Source organism: Enhydra lutris, unplaced genomic scaffold, assembly GCF_002288905.1.
Source record: "Enhydra lutris kenyoni isolate GAN:26980312 unplaced genomic scaffold, ASM228890v2 scaffoldscaffold26, whole genome shotgun sequence".
Classification (NCBI taxonomy): Eukaryota; Metazoa; Chordata; class Mammalia; order Carnivora; family Mustelidae; genus Enhydra; species Enhydra lutris.
The window spans coordinates 25,187,117-25,205,084 of record NW_019154110.1 but is presented as its reverse complement, the minus strand read 5'-3'; the positions used below and the strand labels follow the sequence as shown (position 1 = coordinate 25,205,084).

The 17,968-nt window shown below is 50.4% G+C and overlaps 1 protein-coding gene across 1 annotated transcript; it reads right to left on the bottom strand.

The window, feature by feature from the left end:
• Nucleotides 1–4,543: 4,543 nt before the first annotated feature.
• On the bottom strand, nt 4,544–17,956 carry LOC111151573 (proteasome 26S subunit, non-ATPase 3). The gene is made up of 12 exons (XM_022509645.1): nt 17,584–17,956; nt 14,678–14,868; nt 12,765–12,902; nt 10,920–11,056; nt 10,025–10,215; nt 9,754–9,857; nt 7,143–7,257; nt 6,919–7,038; nt 6,687–6,790; nt 6,272–6,427; nt 5,193–5,243; nt 4,544–4,999 (listed from the first exon to the last, which is right to left on the bottom strand). The coding sequence occupies exons 1-12, from the start codon at nt 17,807–17,809 to the stop codon at nt 4,922–4,924; spliced, it is 1,611 nt and encodes a 536-aa protein (XP_022365353.1). The 5' UTR covers nt 17,810–17,956; the 3' UTR covers nt 4,544–4,921.
• Nucleotides 17,957–17,968: the final 12 nt, after the last annotated feature.

The window sequence follows — 17,968 nt, the reverse complement described above, 5'->3', positions numbered from 1 at the left end:
CACGTGTCTTCCCTGGCCAAGTTGACCGCCTGCCAGAGTGTGTGCGGCCCTGAGGTGGAGAAGGGTTGGGGGTGAGAAAGAAGAAACTGCAAACAGCCTCAAATCCTAGAACCATGCAATTCTTGGAATCTGGTCTACACCCCCTGAACCCAGCCAGAGAGGAATGTGCCTTGCCCAAGGTCAAGGAGAGCAGACTCAATCTTAGGAGTTACAGCCTGGAAATTCGCCTCAGGCTTGAGGGTTTCCTACAGGCCACTGGGCCTGCCTAGCAATCCTTCAACCACACCCAAGGCTGTCACTTTCCGTCCCAATTTACCTCAGCCGGGAGCCAAGGAACGGACAGCTTTTGATAAGGAGTGGGTGTGTCTGCCTGGGTGAGGCCATCTCTGGGGCACGGGTGCCCCCTGGTGGCCACAGCGGGCAGGGACTTCACCTGCTGATCTGTTCTCGTCTTGCCTCAGGTCCCCTGTCCCCACCGGGTGGGGGGGGGCAGGGTTGGCCACTCCACCTCACGCAGGCTGGCCACCGTGCCTGCACTGAGGCCAGCTCTGCGTTCAGCTCTCCGGGAACACAGGGGTGGGTTTAGAACTGCTGAGGGCAGGAGATTAACTTTCACAAACATGTCCCTTCACCCTCCCTCAAAGAACCTCCAGAGGACTCCGCTGGCCCCAGACATTGTGCTGAGCACTCTCCACACATTATTGAGTGTATGACTTCCAGTGAGTCTATGAGGAAGGTGCTGGAACCACTTCCCATTTTACAGAAGATGAATCAAGAGTTGGATGCTCAACCGATGTATCCATCCAGGTGCCTCTTTGCCATTAAATCCCTTAATCAGTGTTTGGCCTGGCAGACCTAGACCCAGCTCTTATCAATTCACCTACAGTCCGAGTGCATAGGACATTGGGTTGAGAAAATACGTTAATTCTGACAAAGGTGGCCAGGATGGTGAGAGGACTCAGGATCAGAATTTGAAGAAAACAGGCTGTTCTGACTGGGGGAGCGAAGGAAGGGCTTGTTGCTTGGTCTCAAGGGCTGGAAGTGGGGCAGGGAGCGCAAGCCACAGCCAGCGAGTTTTCCTATCAACAGAAAGAAAGAGCTTTCCAGCGGTCAGAAGTGTGAGAAGATGGAGTGGGCTGCTTCCAGAGGGAGTGAGCCGCCTATCCTGGGAAGCATTCTGGCCTCCATTCCATAGGGAAAGAATCCAAAAGTCAGCTGGTGATTATTGGACACCTCTTATATGTCAGGCACCTTCCATCACACTTGCGTCATTCATCCTCCAAACCGAGCGGAAGGATGTGGATCGCTCTCATTAGAGACAAAGGGCAGGTCAGTGAGGCGAAGGGTCTTGCCTCAGATCACAGAAGGAGTCGGTGGCCAGGCCAGGCGGGACGGAGAGTCAGGTTTCCCCAGCCTGCACCATCCCCATTACATTACCTTCCTATTCGGAGAGCCGCTCCTCCTAGAGGAGGGCTTGATCCACACTTCAGCCCTATGCATGGGATGATAAAGACCAGGTGGAGAACCAGGGCTTGTCACTAGCCAGGTCGCACAGGCTGAGCCGGACCAGAACGATCTTCTGGCAAAGGGCCTGGCTCTGGAGACCCCTGGCAGTCATTCCGCCTTCCAGCTTCCTGAAAGCTTTCCCAGGTGTTTCTCAATGGCCAAAACTGGCCCGAGACTTCCCCTCACGCTTCCTGTTTTCATCTGGTGCGGGACCTGGAGCATCTCTCAAAGGGTTCTCGGGTGACTCATTTGTTGCAGACTCAGCCTGGGAGCCAAGATACGGACACCTCGTTGTCAAGAATGGGTTTTACATTTTTAAGTTGTTGGGGGGGAAATCAAAAGGATATTTCCTAACATGTAAACGCCATATGAAATTCAAACCCTGGTGTTCTTAATTTGTTGACATATTGTTTACAGCCACTTTCAAGAAGGGCAGAACTGAAATGAATAGTTGTGACAGACCATATGACTCATGAGCCCTAAAAATGTGCCATCTGGCCCTTTGAGAGAAGTTTGCACATCACATCCATTGTCCCTGCATACCAGGAGAACACAGAGCTATCCTCTGGGGCCTTGTCTGTCAGAGCACATCGATGCACACCAGTCAGGAAAGGGCTAAATAAATCAATGTCCACAGATGCCTCCACCTCAGCCCCTCATGGAATGAAAACTCCACGAGGAAAGGAATTAACTGGCTTTATTTGTGCTGTTTCAAAGTGCTTAGGACAGTGCTAGGAATGGTATCAACACGACTAGATCACAAAACCAAGATTGAGTGAAGAGAGCAAGTTACATTTATTTGATAGATACGTCATTTAAAAGACTTAAAAATGCAAAACACTACCATATTTTGCATAACACAAGGTATAAAGACAAACTGGAGGGCTACCCACTGAATTCATTGGAGTGGCTGCCTCTAGGGAAGGTAGGGAAGGGCCTGGGAAAGGCCTGTGATGAGGTTTCTGAGCTATGATGGTTTTCTTCCGTTGAGAAAACTTGAAATGATAACTAAATGTCACCATTTATTAAACTTGGGTGGAAATATGTGGGGATTTGTTATGTTATTCTTCGTGCTTCTCTGTAGTTCTCTAAACAAAACAAAAAAACCAGAAGGTGGAGTGCATAGTGAACTCTGCGAGCATAAAAAGGACACTAAGCTTCTCCAGGAAGAGAAAACCAAGCCAATGGGAATGAATTACAAGAAACTTCCAGTGAGCAGACAGAAAAATAGTCCATAGATTCAAGGTGGGCAAGAACCAGGAAATCATGGCAAATGACCCCCAATTCTCTAGACCAGGGTGACACTCTCCAATCTGTTACCAACCAGGAGAGGGTCTGAGGCACTTTGGGCTGGGTGCTGATTGTAAGGTTCGTAACCGTGGGGCCCCTGGCTGGCTCAGTTGGTAGAGCATGAGACACTTGATCTTGGGGTTGTAGGTTTATGCCCTACATCGGGTGTAGAGATTACTTAAAAATAGTCTTTTTTTTTTTTCCCCTTTTTTTTTTAGAGACTGCATGTGCTCCAACAAGAACCTGGGGTCTGGGGTGGGGGCAGAGAGAGAGCGAATCTTCAGCAGGGTCCACGCCCAGTGCAGAGCCCAATAGAAGGCTCAGTCTCACAACCCTGAGATCATGACCCCCGCCGAAATCAAGAATCAGATGCTTAACCAACTGAGTCACCCAAGCACACCCAGAAAATCTTTTTTTTTTTTTTTTTTGAAGAGTTTCATTACCCTGAGAGGTGGCAGTAGCTTTTTAAAGCAAGTGGGCAATGCCCAGTCACTGTGACCATGGCTGGGATGGGATCAGGAACCAAAGCAAGGCCAGTCTAAAACATGCCTTTAGCGGAAATTAGGGATATTGGGGGATGAAAATCTTCAGTTGGTAGGAACAGAGTGTACCTTTCCTAACAAACAAGACTTCATTGGACCCGGGGTATGAGGCATTGGGCAAAGGCCCGGGAGCACACAAACCGCCTCATGCTCTCTTAAGAATCTCCAAGCTGGGGCGCCTGGGTGGCTCAGTGGGTTAAAGCCTCTGCCTTTGGCTCAGGTCATGATCCCCGGGTCCTGGGATCGAGCCCCACATCGGGCTCTCTGCTCAACAGGGAGCCTGCTTCCCTTCCTCTCCCTCTGCCTGCCTCTCTGCCTACTCGTGATCTCTGTCTTTCAAATAAATAAATAAAATTAAAAAAAAAAAAAAATCTCCAAGCTAGTTAAGACTTTCACACCACCTCCTAGGAGTATTTGATCTCAAGGGAGTGTTTCAGAAGCCAGGGGGATGTATCATTGTGAGGCAGGAAGCCTGGAGGAGGTGTAGAAATCCATGGGCTGGAGAGCCAGAGCACAGCGGGAGAGGGAACAGTTATCAGGAGGCAAAACCCCCCCAGGCCCCACTCAGATAACAGAGCTCTTGGCAGGAACAGAGGACGCGTACAGCAAGGTACCAGGGGCTGGGGGAAAGGGGACACACACACAGCAACAATTCAATAAGCCAAGATGGGAAGCAGCACCCCTAGACGCCAAGACTTCCAGACCTACCCAGACCCATTCCCCCCACCTCCACTCCAGTCCACAGCTGGAGTAAGTGGGCGGGGCCACAGGGAGCCGGGTCCTGCCCGACCCAGCTCCGCTCTCCCATCCCTTAAGGGCCAACTGGGCAAAGCCCTGCTCTCCACTTCTGGAGCCCCTTCTCTCCTATGCAGACCTCACCCGAGGGCCAGTCCCTTGCCTTTTCCTTGGTCCTCTAGAGGTCTAGATTTCTAACTTCAGAGCCAGCTCAGGAGTCTAATACTTTATTGGACAAATGTGGGGAAGGAGACTGAGGTTTAGTGACTTGCCCAATATTGGCCAGCCAGTTAGAGAGGAGAGAGGCCCTTCTGGTGTCAGATCAGCATCTACTCCCCCTGCCCTTGGCCCTGTCCTCATCCACAGTCACACTGGGCTAGTCCTCCCATGACCAGGATAGAAAAATCTGGCTGTCAACACTGCAGAGTGTGAGAGCAAAGTACAGTCACTAAATGATGCACAAAGAATTTTGGAGAACTTTTTATTGTTTAAAAATCATAATTGAAGCTTCAAAAAACATACATCCCAGCACATGTCCCAATTCCAGTCCCTGACTCCCCGGAGAGCACAGGGCTATTCCCTCCCATCCTGCTGCCCACACCACTGGCCAGGACCCTGCCCTGGGGAGGCCGCCTGCCCACCTTCCTGCCCACCGTGTGCTATGTCACTGGCTGGGGAGGGGTCCTGGGGTGAGGTGGGGGTAGCCAGCTCTCTGCACCCCTCACCCCCCGCACATATGAGTCTGTGAGACATGTACGGAAAGGGGCCAGTTCCCCAGGCAGGGTACCCCAAGGGGGAAAGATAAAGAGCCAGTTCCCACTCACCCCAACCCTCCCCAGCCCCCCAGCTCAAGGGAAGCTGTCATCATCATCTTCTGCCATCTCCTTGGCGAACTCCAAGTCCTGCTGTTCTCGCTCACGCCGTTCCTGGAGCAAGAGGTGGGGTGAGGGCTGGGCTGCTGGGGACCAGTGGGACTCTCACACAGTGCTTCACCCAGCCCAAGGTCAGGGACTGCCAAAGCTTCGGAGCTGCTCCAAGCCTTTCCAGAAACCGCCTCCCTCTTCCCTCTCTGGAGGAAATCTGATGTTTCAGTTCTATCTAAAGCAGAAGGCACCTTACCTCTGCAGACTCCAAGTCCTTGTTGTATGATTTGGGAGGAAACCTCATGGCCTGAAGCATAGGAGAGAGAGAAGCAAGATGAAGAGAAGGCATGCACTTAACTTACATTTATTGTGCTCCTTCTGTGTACCAGGCACCACGACAGGAGGAAGGTTATTCAATCTCCAGTTGAGCCTACTGGGGAGCTAGGCATGTAAGTGAATTACTACATCATGTGCTAACTGCTAAAGGAGAGAATCAGAAGACCCAGAGGTTTAAGTGACTAATGTCCCTGAACGGGCCGGGAGGGGGACTGGCAGTGAGGAGGGAAAGGAGGAAAGGAACAGACTGCTGTGGGAATGGACGAAAAGCATTCCAGGCAGAGGTTTCCATGTGTGAAAAGGCCTGGCCTGAGCAGAGCGTGGCTAGCTGGCGTGGGGTGGGGGGGTAGGTGGGGCAAGGGAGGGGGAGGAAGGAAAATCAGGGAGAGTGAGTTGGGGGAGAGGGGGAGGGAACACCAGTGGGAGGTGACCAGGTTGCAAAGGGCCTCTCATGTCTCCCTGACCACAGCATTTACCTGATTTTAAGCAAGGTAACAACATCCCCAGTTCCTTGAGGCAAGAAGAGACCAGGAAAACTCTGACACACAGTACCACGACCTAGGTCAGTGCCTGCCATAGGATAAGGGCTTAACAGCCTTTTGTGGAACGAGATACCTGCCTCGCCTTCTCCACAGTTCAGGCTTCACTAAGTGCCCTGAGGCAGCGACTGCATCTCATGACCTCAGCGCCAAGGCAGGCCGGGCAGGTCTTTCACTCTCAGCCTTACAGATGGGAGAAACAGGCTCAGAGAAGGTGAAGGACTCCAGTCTGGAAGTAAATCTGGAAGCCTTCACTCTGAATCCGCCTGCTCCTCCCTGGCAACCAGATCCTTAGAGGCAGTCAAGGGTCTTACAGGCCCACCCACAGGCCGAGTCCTTTGCTGCCACCAGGCCCCTGCCCTGCCGTTCAGCAACTCTACAGAGATGGGATGAAACTCGGCTCTTCTCTGAGGACTCCTTGCGTGCTGCCAACCCCACCCCTGCAGCCCCGGCTTCTCACCTTGACGGACATGTTGTGGATATCGAGGCAGAAGGAGATCCGCTGGTGGAAGGCCAGCTGGGGCTCACGGGTAGAGTAGATGTCAATCATCTCCTTGGACTGGACGTAGCCCTTCTCGTGGTTGATGCTGGCCTCAATGACACCATCCCGGATGGCCTGCAGGCCCCCAAAGGGATGCAAGGTCACCAGAAAGCCCATCTTCTAAACCTGAGAACATCCCGTCCTGTCCCTTTCCTCCTTATACTCTCACCTGCTCACTTGTGTACAATTTCTCTCTGAAAACCTCCAGGCTTCACTCTAAGACCAGCACTCCCTGAAAAGACCACGCCACCCCCTCCTTAACCAGTCTTCTCCCATTCCTGTGCCCTGAAATGCAGCAGGAGCATGGCGGCTTCAGTCCCCAAGCCAGCCCCACCTTGGCAACAATGAACTCCGCGTCCTCTGGGCTATCCAGCTGCAGCTTCTGGGCGATGTCGGCCAGGGAGATTCGGGAATAGGAGAGGCTGATCATGCGCACACCTGGGAGAGGAAGGAGCAATGGCGTGGGCAGGGCGGGCACAGCCCCTTCACCCACCCATGGACACCTGTCACAGAAGCCTCATCTGCGCCCTGCTCTCCCAGTGGCCCTCCCAGACTCTGACCCACACCTGTCTTAATGACGTTGTGCCGCAGTCGGATGATTAGGGTATAGGTCCCATCTGCTTGAAATTTCTCCCCAAACTGGTCCAGGACCTGGTTGAACTTGGCTAGGTTTCCGGTCCTGACAGCTGGAGGGGGAGAGGAGTGGATCAGATGACGCAAACAGGCAAACCCACGGAGGAGGTCATGGCGTCAGGGGTCCGGCCAGCTCTGGGAGTGGGACCAGCCTTACCTTGAGTCAGAAGGAAGTAGGGCATGAGCGAGCGCTTGAGGGACGGCTGGCGGAACTGTAGTCGGTCCGGGATTTCCCCGAGCAGCAGCTCCACCACAATCAGAAGCTTGTGCACCTGGTGGTATGTGACACAGGAACACAGTGGGTAGGGAGCCCCAGCAGGAGGGAGGAGGGAAAGAAAGAGGGCTTCAGTGCACTCAGACACACTGTGAAACGGGGAAAACGGCTCCGCGATGAGGCCCGTGCAGAGCTGTGCCTGCACCCAGAGCCAGGGACCGGGAAGAGCTGTCCCCGTGACCACACGGAGCTCTAAGTTCCACGTGCACATCACGCTGCCACAGCAATGCTCTGGAAGTTCAGGCCAGATGGGCAGGTCCTGTGGCTCTGAAACAAGGAGGAGACAGGGCCCAGAGGCCTAAGGAATCTGCCAAAGATGCTGATTAGGGATGTGGACTATTACTGGAGGAAAGGAGGTGAGTGTAGAGAACTTGGCCCCTGGGCAGAGGCAGGAGCGCAGGAAGGGGCCAGGCAGAACCTTCGAGAATAGGCCATGTGGACTCCGGAACTAGCGGGGAGATCCGGCCCTTTCTTCTCCATAAAACCGTGAGGGATTTGTGAATAGTGCCTCCTGTGGACTTAGCACCAAGCGAGGAAAATTACAATGGAGGCGATGATGCCAGTGATGTAGGAGCTGCCTACAAAGCAAGACGAACAGGACCAAAGGCAGCTAAATCACGTGACAGCAAGAGTCATGAGAGAAGTAAGCCGTTAAGATGGGTGGTAGGTTGGGGCGCCTGGGTGGCTCAGTTGGTTAAGCGTCTGCCTTCGGTTTGGGTCATGATCCCAGGGTCCTGGGATCGAGCCCCAAATCGGACTCCTTGCTCAGCAGGGAGTCTGCTTCTCCCTCTCCCCCTCCCCCTGCTTGTGCTCTCTAATAAATAAATAAATCAATCTTAAAAAAGAAAGAAAGATGGGTGGTGGGTGACCATGCCGACACTCAGCCCCACACACCTCTGATGCTGCCCCGTTCCCTGGAGTGCGGGGAGACCCAGGAAAGAGGCACAAATTAACACACACACACGCCACCGTCAGGATTCAGGTGAAGCAGAAAGAGAAGGATGTTCTGGTCGAGGGGACAGACTCACCAGCGTGAGCACATGTCTCAAGAAGGCTATCATGAGGGATGTGGGGCCTGTCTGGGGACGTGCTGTTTTGAATGCCAGGCCAAGTTTGGAGTTTAGAGACAGAATGCTAGTCTTCACTCACTAGCTCGGAAAGGCTGAGTGACCGAGTCCTGGGTTTCCTGGTCCATACAGTGGGCGACATCGGTGGCGGCGGCTGTGTCATCATAAGCCCTGCCTGCCTCCCTCACAGGACTTGTGATACTCTCTTGGGCTAGTTGTGGGGAGCAATGCAAGCTTCCCGGGCAAGGCAGAGATGGGCCTGGAGCTCTGTTCAGCTGGGTGGGCGTGTGGAAACTGGGTTCATAAAGTGGGGAAGATGGCCAGAAGTGCCAGTGGCTCAAACAAAGGCCCTGGTAATACCAGAGAGGAGACAAATCCAAAAGACATGGAGGCAACTTAGTGACAGGGAAGGTAGGGTGGGGGGTGGCTCCCTCACGCAAAGACCTCACTCCAGCTCCCTCTGCTCCTCGCTGCCTCCACCACAGGGGGACACAGCCACTGGTAGTACAGTCTGTGCTCCCCCAGAGTGCCTCTCCCCAGGGCACGGCACAGTTTGTATACAGATTACCTGTATCTTTATGACTTTAGGGTATGCTGCATGCTGTAAGCAATCTAATATTCTGCACACGTACCGTGAATGTCTGAAAAGCCATTCCTTTCTGTGAAAGTCTACCCATTGTCAAAAACCAGATTAAATTATTTTTAAGATGTCTTTAATTATTTGACCAAAACCAAACCTGTCTTTCTCTGAGCCTCTGAACAGAAACAAACCACATCTTGACTAGATGGACCTAATCGTTGTACATCTCCATCTGGTTCTCTTTCAAGGGGACGAGGGGGTGGCACTCACGTTAAGGTGGGAACAGAGGTCTGTAGTTTGGAAAGGTGGGTCCAAATTCTGGCTACCAGGCTCTGTGACTTTACACAGGCCCTCCAGCCTTGCTGAGTCAATGCTGTTTACCGAGCTCACAGTGCCTAATACCAAGGTCAGCACTCAAAAAGTACTTGGTGACTGAGAGCTCTCAGGTGGCCAAGATCTGTCTGTACCCAAATCTGTCAGCCTGACGGAGATTTCCCAGGTTCCCTGTGGCCACAGAAAACACCGCTCCCAAATGGGCATGTGAGGGACCAGGAAAGAGCCTAGGGTTTCTCAACACAACCAGGCCCAGGCCTGGCATGGCTATAAGGACTGCCGGGGAAAGCGGAACATTCTGAACCATCTACGAAGGAGAATTTTCCAAGCGTAAACCACGGGAAGCGCAGGCAGCGTCTGCTTCGTGCGCTCCGACCAGTGCTATGCACAAAGGGACATGTGATGCAACTCCTGGATAACGAAGGTTCAGGAGGCCTTCCCGGGTCCCTGCGCAAGGAAGGAGAACGAAGGCATTATCAGCTGAGCAAGCGGCAGAGGGAGAACTGCTGCTCACCGTCTGTTTGAAGCCGACAGCTGTGTGCTGAGGGGCCTTGCGAAGGGCATTGGTCATCGTTCTCCGGGCCTCTGAGTACTCCAGCTGAATGGCTTTGATCCGGCCTGCGTGCGGAGGAGAGAGGGGCTCAGGAGAACAGCGTCACCCACAGCCCCTCACAAGCCAGAGCGCCAAACGGGCCCCTCGGGCACCAAGTGCGCCCGATCCTCCAGCACCCTGCGCCAGGGAGCCAGAGACCCCCTCTGGCCTGGAGGCCGCGCCCCTCGCTCACCTGTGTAGTAGAGGTACCTGGCCCACTCATTGTTGTTGGCCTGCTCGGGGAACACGGACTTGGACACCAACTTCTCGGCCTGGTCGTACAAGCTGTAGTGCAGGTAGTTCCGCAGCAGCAGGTTGAGCAGGGTGGCCTGGCCGTCCGCGTCGTGCCGGAGAGTGGCTGTCCGGAGCCGAGCGTGCAAGAAGCTGCGCGAAGGCGAGAAAAGCAGGTCAAACGTCTCGAAGAACGACTCTTCGAACGGCTGTGACCTCTCTACTCTCTCAATTCCAAAACAAGTGACACAAACTGCTTTTCTGGTTATTCACGGACTCTTCAACTCTCGAGTGCCCACGGTGTGACGCACTGTCCCAGGTGCACAAACAGGACGCAATTGTGCGTTCCAATGGACGAGACAGACAATGATCGTGACAAGTAAGCGTCGTAGGTAGCACGACGGAAGGAGATCCGGGCTGTGGAGAAGCCGGGGTAAGTGCAGTGGGGAACGCAAGAGGAGAGGAGAATGGGGCTGCAATTTTAAACTGCTCGATCAGGGTAGGACCTTTCTGAAAAGGTTAACGATTAAACACAGGCTGAAGGAAGGAGGGAGAAGAGCACTGAAGGCAGAAGGAAGAACCCGAAGGCCAGCATGGCCAGGCAGCCAGTCGGGGGAGCAGGGGAAAGCAGAGACTCGAAGGCAGTGAGCAGGCGCCAGGCCTCACAGGCTGTCATGACGTCAGCTCTTCCCTGAGGAACATGGGGAGCCACCACCAGTTTTAAGCTGAGGAGTGAAATGTTTTCCAGCCTGTCTTTCTACCCTTGACCTACCAATCAGTCCTCCCTTGAGGTGGAGTGTAGAGAAGACCCTGAGGGACAGTTCTTAACCTTGGGGTCAGACTCTGGCTCCCTGTACCTGCGGACCACATCCAGCTTGTCCAGAAACTCATAGACCCGGGCGTGATAGTAGTAACACTTTGCGGCCACAAGGTCCAGGGCCCGGCGGTTCTGAGTGCTGATCTTCTGCATCAGGTCATCTGAGATCTTCTGTGCCTGTGGAGGCAGCCAAATGAGAATCAGGTGGGAGCTCCTCAAAAAGTTAAACAGGGAGCTACCCTATGAGCCAGCAACTTCCCTCTTAGGTATCAATCCAGGAGAACTGGAAATGTATGTTCACATAAAAGCTTGTACACAGGGGCGCCTGGGTGGCTCAGTGGGTTAAGCCGCTGCCTTCGGCTCAGGTCATGATCTCAGAATCCTGGGATCGAGCCCCGCATCGGGCTCTCTGCTCTCTAGGGGAGCCTGCTTCCTCCTCTCTCTCTGCCTGCTTGTGATCTCTCTGTCAAATAAATAAATAAAATCTTAAAAAAAAAAAAAAAAAAAAAAAAAGCTTGTAGACACATGTTCACAGCAGCGCTATTCATAACTATCCCGACATAAAAAGAGCTGGAATATAGATATACACTACAACGCGGACAAATCTAGAAAACATCATGTTAAGTCAAAGAAGTCAGACACAAAAGGCCATGTGTTATGTAATTCCATTTATAGGAAATGTCCAGAAAAGGAAAATCCATGAATCAGATAATGTAGATGAACAGTCGTTGCCAGAGGCTGGGGTGAGGGGAGGATGGGGAGTGATTACTAACTGTGACGGGGTTTCTTCTGGGGTGATGAATTATTCTGGAATTAGACAGTGATGATGATTGTGCAACCTCATGAACACATCAAAACCCACTTAACTGTACCCTTAGTTTTTAAAAAATGTATTTAATTAATTTTAAGTAATCTCTGTACCCAGTGCTGGGCTCGAACTCATGACCCAGAGATCAGGAGTGGGTGCTCTACTGACTAAGCCAGCCAGGTGCCCCCTAACTGTATACTTTAAAGGGGGTGAATTATATCTCAAAACAAACAAAAACCAATTCATGGCAAGGCAAGGAAAAAATAAAACAGGAAATGGAGCAGAGGAAACTGTCATTTCTTTCTTTTTTTAAGACTTACTTATTAGAGAGAACGAGCACATGGGCGCATGAACACACTAAAGGGCGGGGGTGAGGGTGAAGGGTAGGGGGAGGGAGAGAATCTCAGGCACACCCCCGCTGAATGTGCAGCCCAACTCAGGGCTCGATCCCACGACTCTGAGATCATGACCTGAGCCCAAATCAAAAGTCGGATGCTTAAATGACCGAGGCGCCCAGGCGCCCTGGACCTGTCATTTTTTGAGCGTATTCTTTAGACAGTGGCTGTGACTGACAAAGAACTTGGCCCCAGCTGGGGAGCCAGTAGCAGTACAGTACCCACTGTTCAGTCCTGTCATCAGAGCAGCCACTTACTGAAATACCATGGACGCTTACTCTATGCAGATCACTGTGCTAGTATTTTATTTAACTTCAACAGTGATGTCGTGAGTTGGGCACTGTTTTCCCCATCTGACATAAATCCAGGAGAAACTGATTTGCCTACAGCTAGGATTTGAACTCAGGATTCTATCTCCAAATCTCCTTTTCCTAACAAAATCCACCACACCGGTACCATGCCACAGAGAAGCGCGGTGCCAGCCCCTTCTCATGGTGTCTCAACAGGATCTAAGGGGGATTCCCTGGATGTGAGGTTCAGCACATTCCCACATGAGGGAAAGAGTCGAGGGGGATGATGAAGAACCCAGGGACTCTCTCCAATTCTTCACCAGAAACAGTTTCTCCCGCAAACCCCACGCACTGCTGGGGGCCCGTTCTTCTGGCTCAGTGGTCCTGGATACCTCTTTGTAGCGCTTGCTGTTCATCAGGAAGATGACCACAAGGAGCTGCAGGTAGGCTTCCACTTCCGGCAGGAGCGGGGTTGATGCGGCTTTTCCTGTTCGGGGACGGAACTGTAAATCAGCTTCGGTATCCATGGGCTAGGAGGAGACAGGAATTACTGTGGAAAAGCTCAGTCAGATCAACCAGTTAAGAATTTATTTAATACTCAGGATGTATTTCAATAAATATTCACTGAGTACATATTATATGCAAAATTCTTCTAGGTACTGGGGATATAAAAATAAAGATGGCACAGTCTCCTTCCAAAGGAAGTCAAGGAGGCTGGCAAGAGAAATGAAAAATGAAAAAAATGGAAAAAAAAAAGAATGCTGACAGGAGTATAACAGACATCTTTACAGAATATAATAGTGACAGGGGCGCCTGGGTGACTCAGTGGTTTAAAGCCTTTGCCTTCAGCTCGGGTCATGGTCCAAGGGTCCTGGGATTGAGCCCCACATCGGGCTCTCTGCTCAGCAGGGAGCCTGCTTCCCTTCCTCTCTCTCTGCCTACTTGTAATCTCTGTCAAATAAATAAATAAAATCTTAAAAAAAAAAAAGAATATAATGGTGACAGAAAGGATGATGTAAGGACCCCTCAAAGAGCCTACAGTCTAAGTAGAGATTAAACCATTACACCTGGAACCCCTGCAAATTTTATCAGAGAGGGTTTAATAAGGTAATATAATTCTGGAGATGAGGTCAAGAATAATGAGACACAATTTTTTTTGGTGGAAACAAAGGAAATTTGGGAGAAATTGACATATACATCTTACTTATTATCAGATCTAGTCACCAAAACTGGCATAATGTATAACAGCTCAAAAAGCAAAACATGTTGGGGGTAAATGTAGAGATATATGGGTTAAAAATTTTTTTCCAGGTGAAGACGGAAGAGGGTGTCTGTTCCCAAACAATAAATTCATCATCATTCCACCTCAAGGGATTTTTTTTTTTTAAAGGTTTTATTTATTTATTTGACAGAGATCACAAGTAGGCAGAGAGAGAAGGAGAGAGAAGCAGGTTCCCTGCTGAGCTGAGAGCCCGATGTGGGACTCGATCCCAGGACCCCGAGATCATGACCTGAGCAGAAGGCAGCGGCTTAACCCACTGAGCCACCCAGGCGCCCCTCAAGGGATTTTTTGAGTCTGTTCTATGGAACAGTCCATGAGCATACAGGGAGATGGCTGAAGGACAATGAGGTGTGAGAAGGGGTAGGACCTGGACATAAGGGGGATTTTACAGCCAGAAAGGAAAAGGAGAGGCCTCTCCTGACACGGAGTCCACTGCCAGCACCAAACGAACTTCAATATTCACTATGTGTTAGGCACAGTTCTAAGAGTTTTACACATACTCCTTTCCTCCCCTGCATCCCCCAAATCTGTTTGCCACATTTAACAAAGGAAGAAAATGAAGCATCAGGAGGTTAGATCACTTGTCCAAGTCCCACAGGTATCAAATGACAGAGCTGGGATGAAAGTGCAACTCCACCTCCAGAACCTGTGCTCTTAAGCACCTTCTTATACGTCCACGGTGAGGCTTTGGAGGCAGAGAGGGGATGGTACCTTCTCCTAGGACAATGGAGACATCACCCAACGGGAGGACAGTGTTGGTGTTGGGGAGCAGCAGGAACGGAGTTTGGCTGGAAGGGTCCTGATTCCCAGCCCTTTTCTCTGACTCAGAAGAATGATACTACAGGGCAGGATGGTTCCCTTATTAGTGGACAAATGGGTATTAAAATGGGCTGCTTTGTTTCGCTAGTCAGCTACAGCAGATCGTAAGACAGGGCTTTAGGATGGGAAACAATTACTTTGAGAAGTGGGGGTGGGGTGTGGTCTGAGGCTAAGCTTGTACCTTAAAGCACCTGATTCACTTACCTCTTCCAGGAAGGGTAGTAAGAAGTCTCGAGTGGCATTATTTGAGGTGAAGAAGCCATGCACAGCCTTATACAGAACATAGTGGTTGAGGCGGCGCGATGTGGAAGGTAGCATCCGCAGGGCCCTCAGCACGAATCGAGGCTCCTTGCCCGAAACTGCCTTCTCCAGCTGTTTCACATGCTCCTTGATGTCTGAGGAGGACCACAGAAGAGAAAAATGTTACTTCTAATTATTCCTATTCTCCCACCACTCTAGGCAAGTAGTTCTATGGAATCTCTTAGAAGGGCAAGATGTTGTTGATCATTTCTTTTGCCTGATATGGTTAAGCAATACTTACAGATGCCATTGAGTGATTTTAAGACATAACCAAGAGACAAATAAAAATAAAGCTGGGGTGGGGGAAAGGCTAAGTAGAGGGTGACAGGAGGAGTAAGAAAGGAGAAGCAACTATGAGAAACAAACAAGACAAACACATGGAGACTTATCAGTTCTCTAAATAGGAAAAGACTTTCTAAATGTAAACAGTGGGAGAAATCCGCCCCCCCCCGCCCCCATGAATGATCAATTCCACTCTGCAAAAAAATCCTTCTACGTAACTGTGTAAACAAAAGAAAAATATTTGTGACAAATGTGACTACAGAGTCATAATCTTATTTTACAAAGAGCTTTGCATAAATTAGGATAAGTAAAAATGAACACAAATAGACAAAGCAAAAAGCGGACAGCTAACCGATATGAAAATATATTTCACTAGTATTTGAATAAATGCAAATAGAAATGTTTTCAACTACCAAATTGGTAATACTTAAAAAATCATAACACAGAGGGGCGTCTGGGTGATGCATTTGGTTGAGCATCCGACTCCTGGTTCCGGCTCAGGTCATGATCTCAGGGTCCTGGGATGGAGCCCTGTGTTGGGCTCTGTGCTCAGTGTGGAGTCTGCCTGAGATTCTTTCTGTCTTTCCCTCTGCCCTTCCACCTTGTGCACTTGTGCTCTCTCTAAAATAAATAATCCTTAAAAAAAAATCATAACATTGCTTTCAACTATTCTATGTCTTAATATTTAAAGTTTGTCCCTTATAAAAAAATCCTAACAGAGTCAGGGATGAACAGGATATTTCTGTTGGTATAATGTAAATCAGTATAGTTTCTCTGGACAATACCCATCCAAAACTTTAAAAACATCTGCCCTCTCAACTCAGGCATATTGAGAATCTAAAGAAATAATCATAAAGGTAGATAAAAACTTGGGTCACAAAGATGACTGTTGCAAAACTATTTACAATGCTAAAAAACTGGAAACAAGTGTCCAAGAATAAGGGAACGCACTGATTGCTAGTATCTTAGTTACCTTTGTACACTTAGCACAGACCGCCTGGGTCTGCTTAATGGCATAATAATGGTAACTGCTAACACTACAGAGGGTTTACTATGAGTTCACCATGTGCTAGGCACAGTTCTAAGCATTTTAATCTTTACATCGACCCAATGAAGTAGGTATTACTCTCATATACAGAGATGAGGCAACTAATTTCAGAGCTTGTATGCTTAGCCACTATATCGGGTATTCAATAAACCTTTCTGGAATAAACTGAATGCTATGTTTATGGATATGTTAGATGAAAGCACACAAAATCAGCTGTATTTAGTTATGCCTTGCTCCAAACTACCTATATAACTTGATCTCAATTACAGGAGAGCAGCTCAAAAATTCGTAGAAAAAAAATGTCAACCATGGCTGATGTTATTCCCTGCTACTTTAGACTTCTCATATTTTCCAAAATTCCTACAATGAAACACGAACTACTTTACAACAGCAACATGAAGTGCTTTATAAGAAACATATGTATGAATCCAGTAGCACCTTTGCCACTGGCTATCATTATTTTAGGTTAAAGTGTCTTGATTAGATACTGAGCCTGCGGCCCAACTTTAGAGTAGGGACTGATGCAGTCAACATTACATCCTCAAAAACACCACCCAGGAGCATAACTTTGCTTATCTCCATGTTTTTGAGAAAGGTTCTCCTGCAGTTAAGAGAGAAAACCCAATAAAGAGTCTCATCCCACTCGATCCAGAGGTGGGAAAACAGCACCAGATTCACAGTGGGAAGCTCTCACTCTGCCCACTCCAAATGTGGACAGGATGCTCTGAGAAAAGTGAAATGTGAACTTGGAGGAACAAGAGGGCTGTAAGAAGCTGGGAACAAGCACCTAGGAGAAAACAAATGGGGGGATTGGTACACAGCTTACGTGGAACGTGAGTGTTAGGAATTCAAACAAAGATGACACCTAAAAACTTAAAATTCTGTAATGTGTTTAAACTCTTTAAGAACAAAAATAAGGGCCTGAAGGGAGAGAAAGAGCAATGGGATCGTTAGGGTACCTTAATTACAGAAACAAGGAAGCAAGATACGGAGCACAGAGGCTTCTCTTAGAGGAGTTTGCCAGAGGTAGCTAAGACAACAGAAAACTTTTGTACAGTCTTAAAAATTCAGGGTTATTCTGCGTCACCCTGACCCCCTTTGCACACATAAATACAAACACTGGTTTCTAGAAGGACCAATCACATACTGGGGGCTTTAGAATCAGTTCGGTGGATGTAAACAGAGTAGATTGGAGAGGACTTAGAAGAGAGAGAGAGTCCACAGGCCCAGTGAGACTTACTTCTAAATGCAAGCAGGGTAAGGCGGGAGGAGGTGTGTTAAGAAAGGAGTCCACAGCCTGGAGAGAAGTATCATTATTGGGTCTGGGGTCAGGAGTGTCAGGGTGGTTGGGGACGGGCACTGAGAGTGATCCTAAAGAATTGGGGGCGGTGGAAGCTGCCCTGGGGTCCCGAGGATAGGCTACATCACCGGGGCGCTATCATGCGTGACCACGGCACGTCCCCGGCCCTGGCTCTCGTACCCTCCAAGGTGACGGTGTCCAACTCTCGCTGGGAGTGCTCAGCCGCTGCCGCCGTCCCCGCTGCTTTGCTGTCAGGCTCCCCCGATGACCCGCCACCCGCCGCCGCCTCCTCTTTCATCTCCACATCCTGGGGGGTCGGGGGTGGCGGTGGTTCTTGTTCCCCTCCGCCCGGCGGCGGCTTCGCCTTGTCTGCGCCGCGGCGCCGCGCCGAGCCCTCCTGTTTCATGGCGCCTGGGGTCGCGGCCTACTCCGGGGACCGAGACCAGGGCCTCGCGTAAATCCTCGTACCAGAGACCAAGAACCGAGCTGGGCCTGCACACGAGCGCGGGCTCGCGACGGGCCGCACGATGACGGAGCAGCTGCAAACCCCTTCCCGACGCTGGGC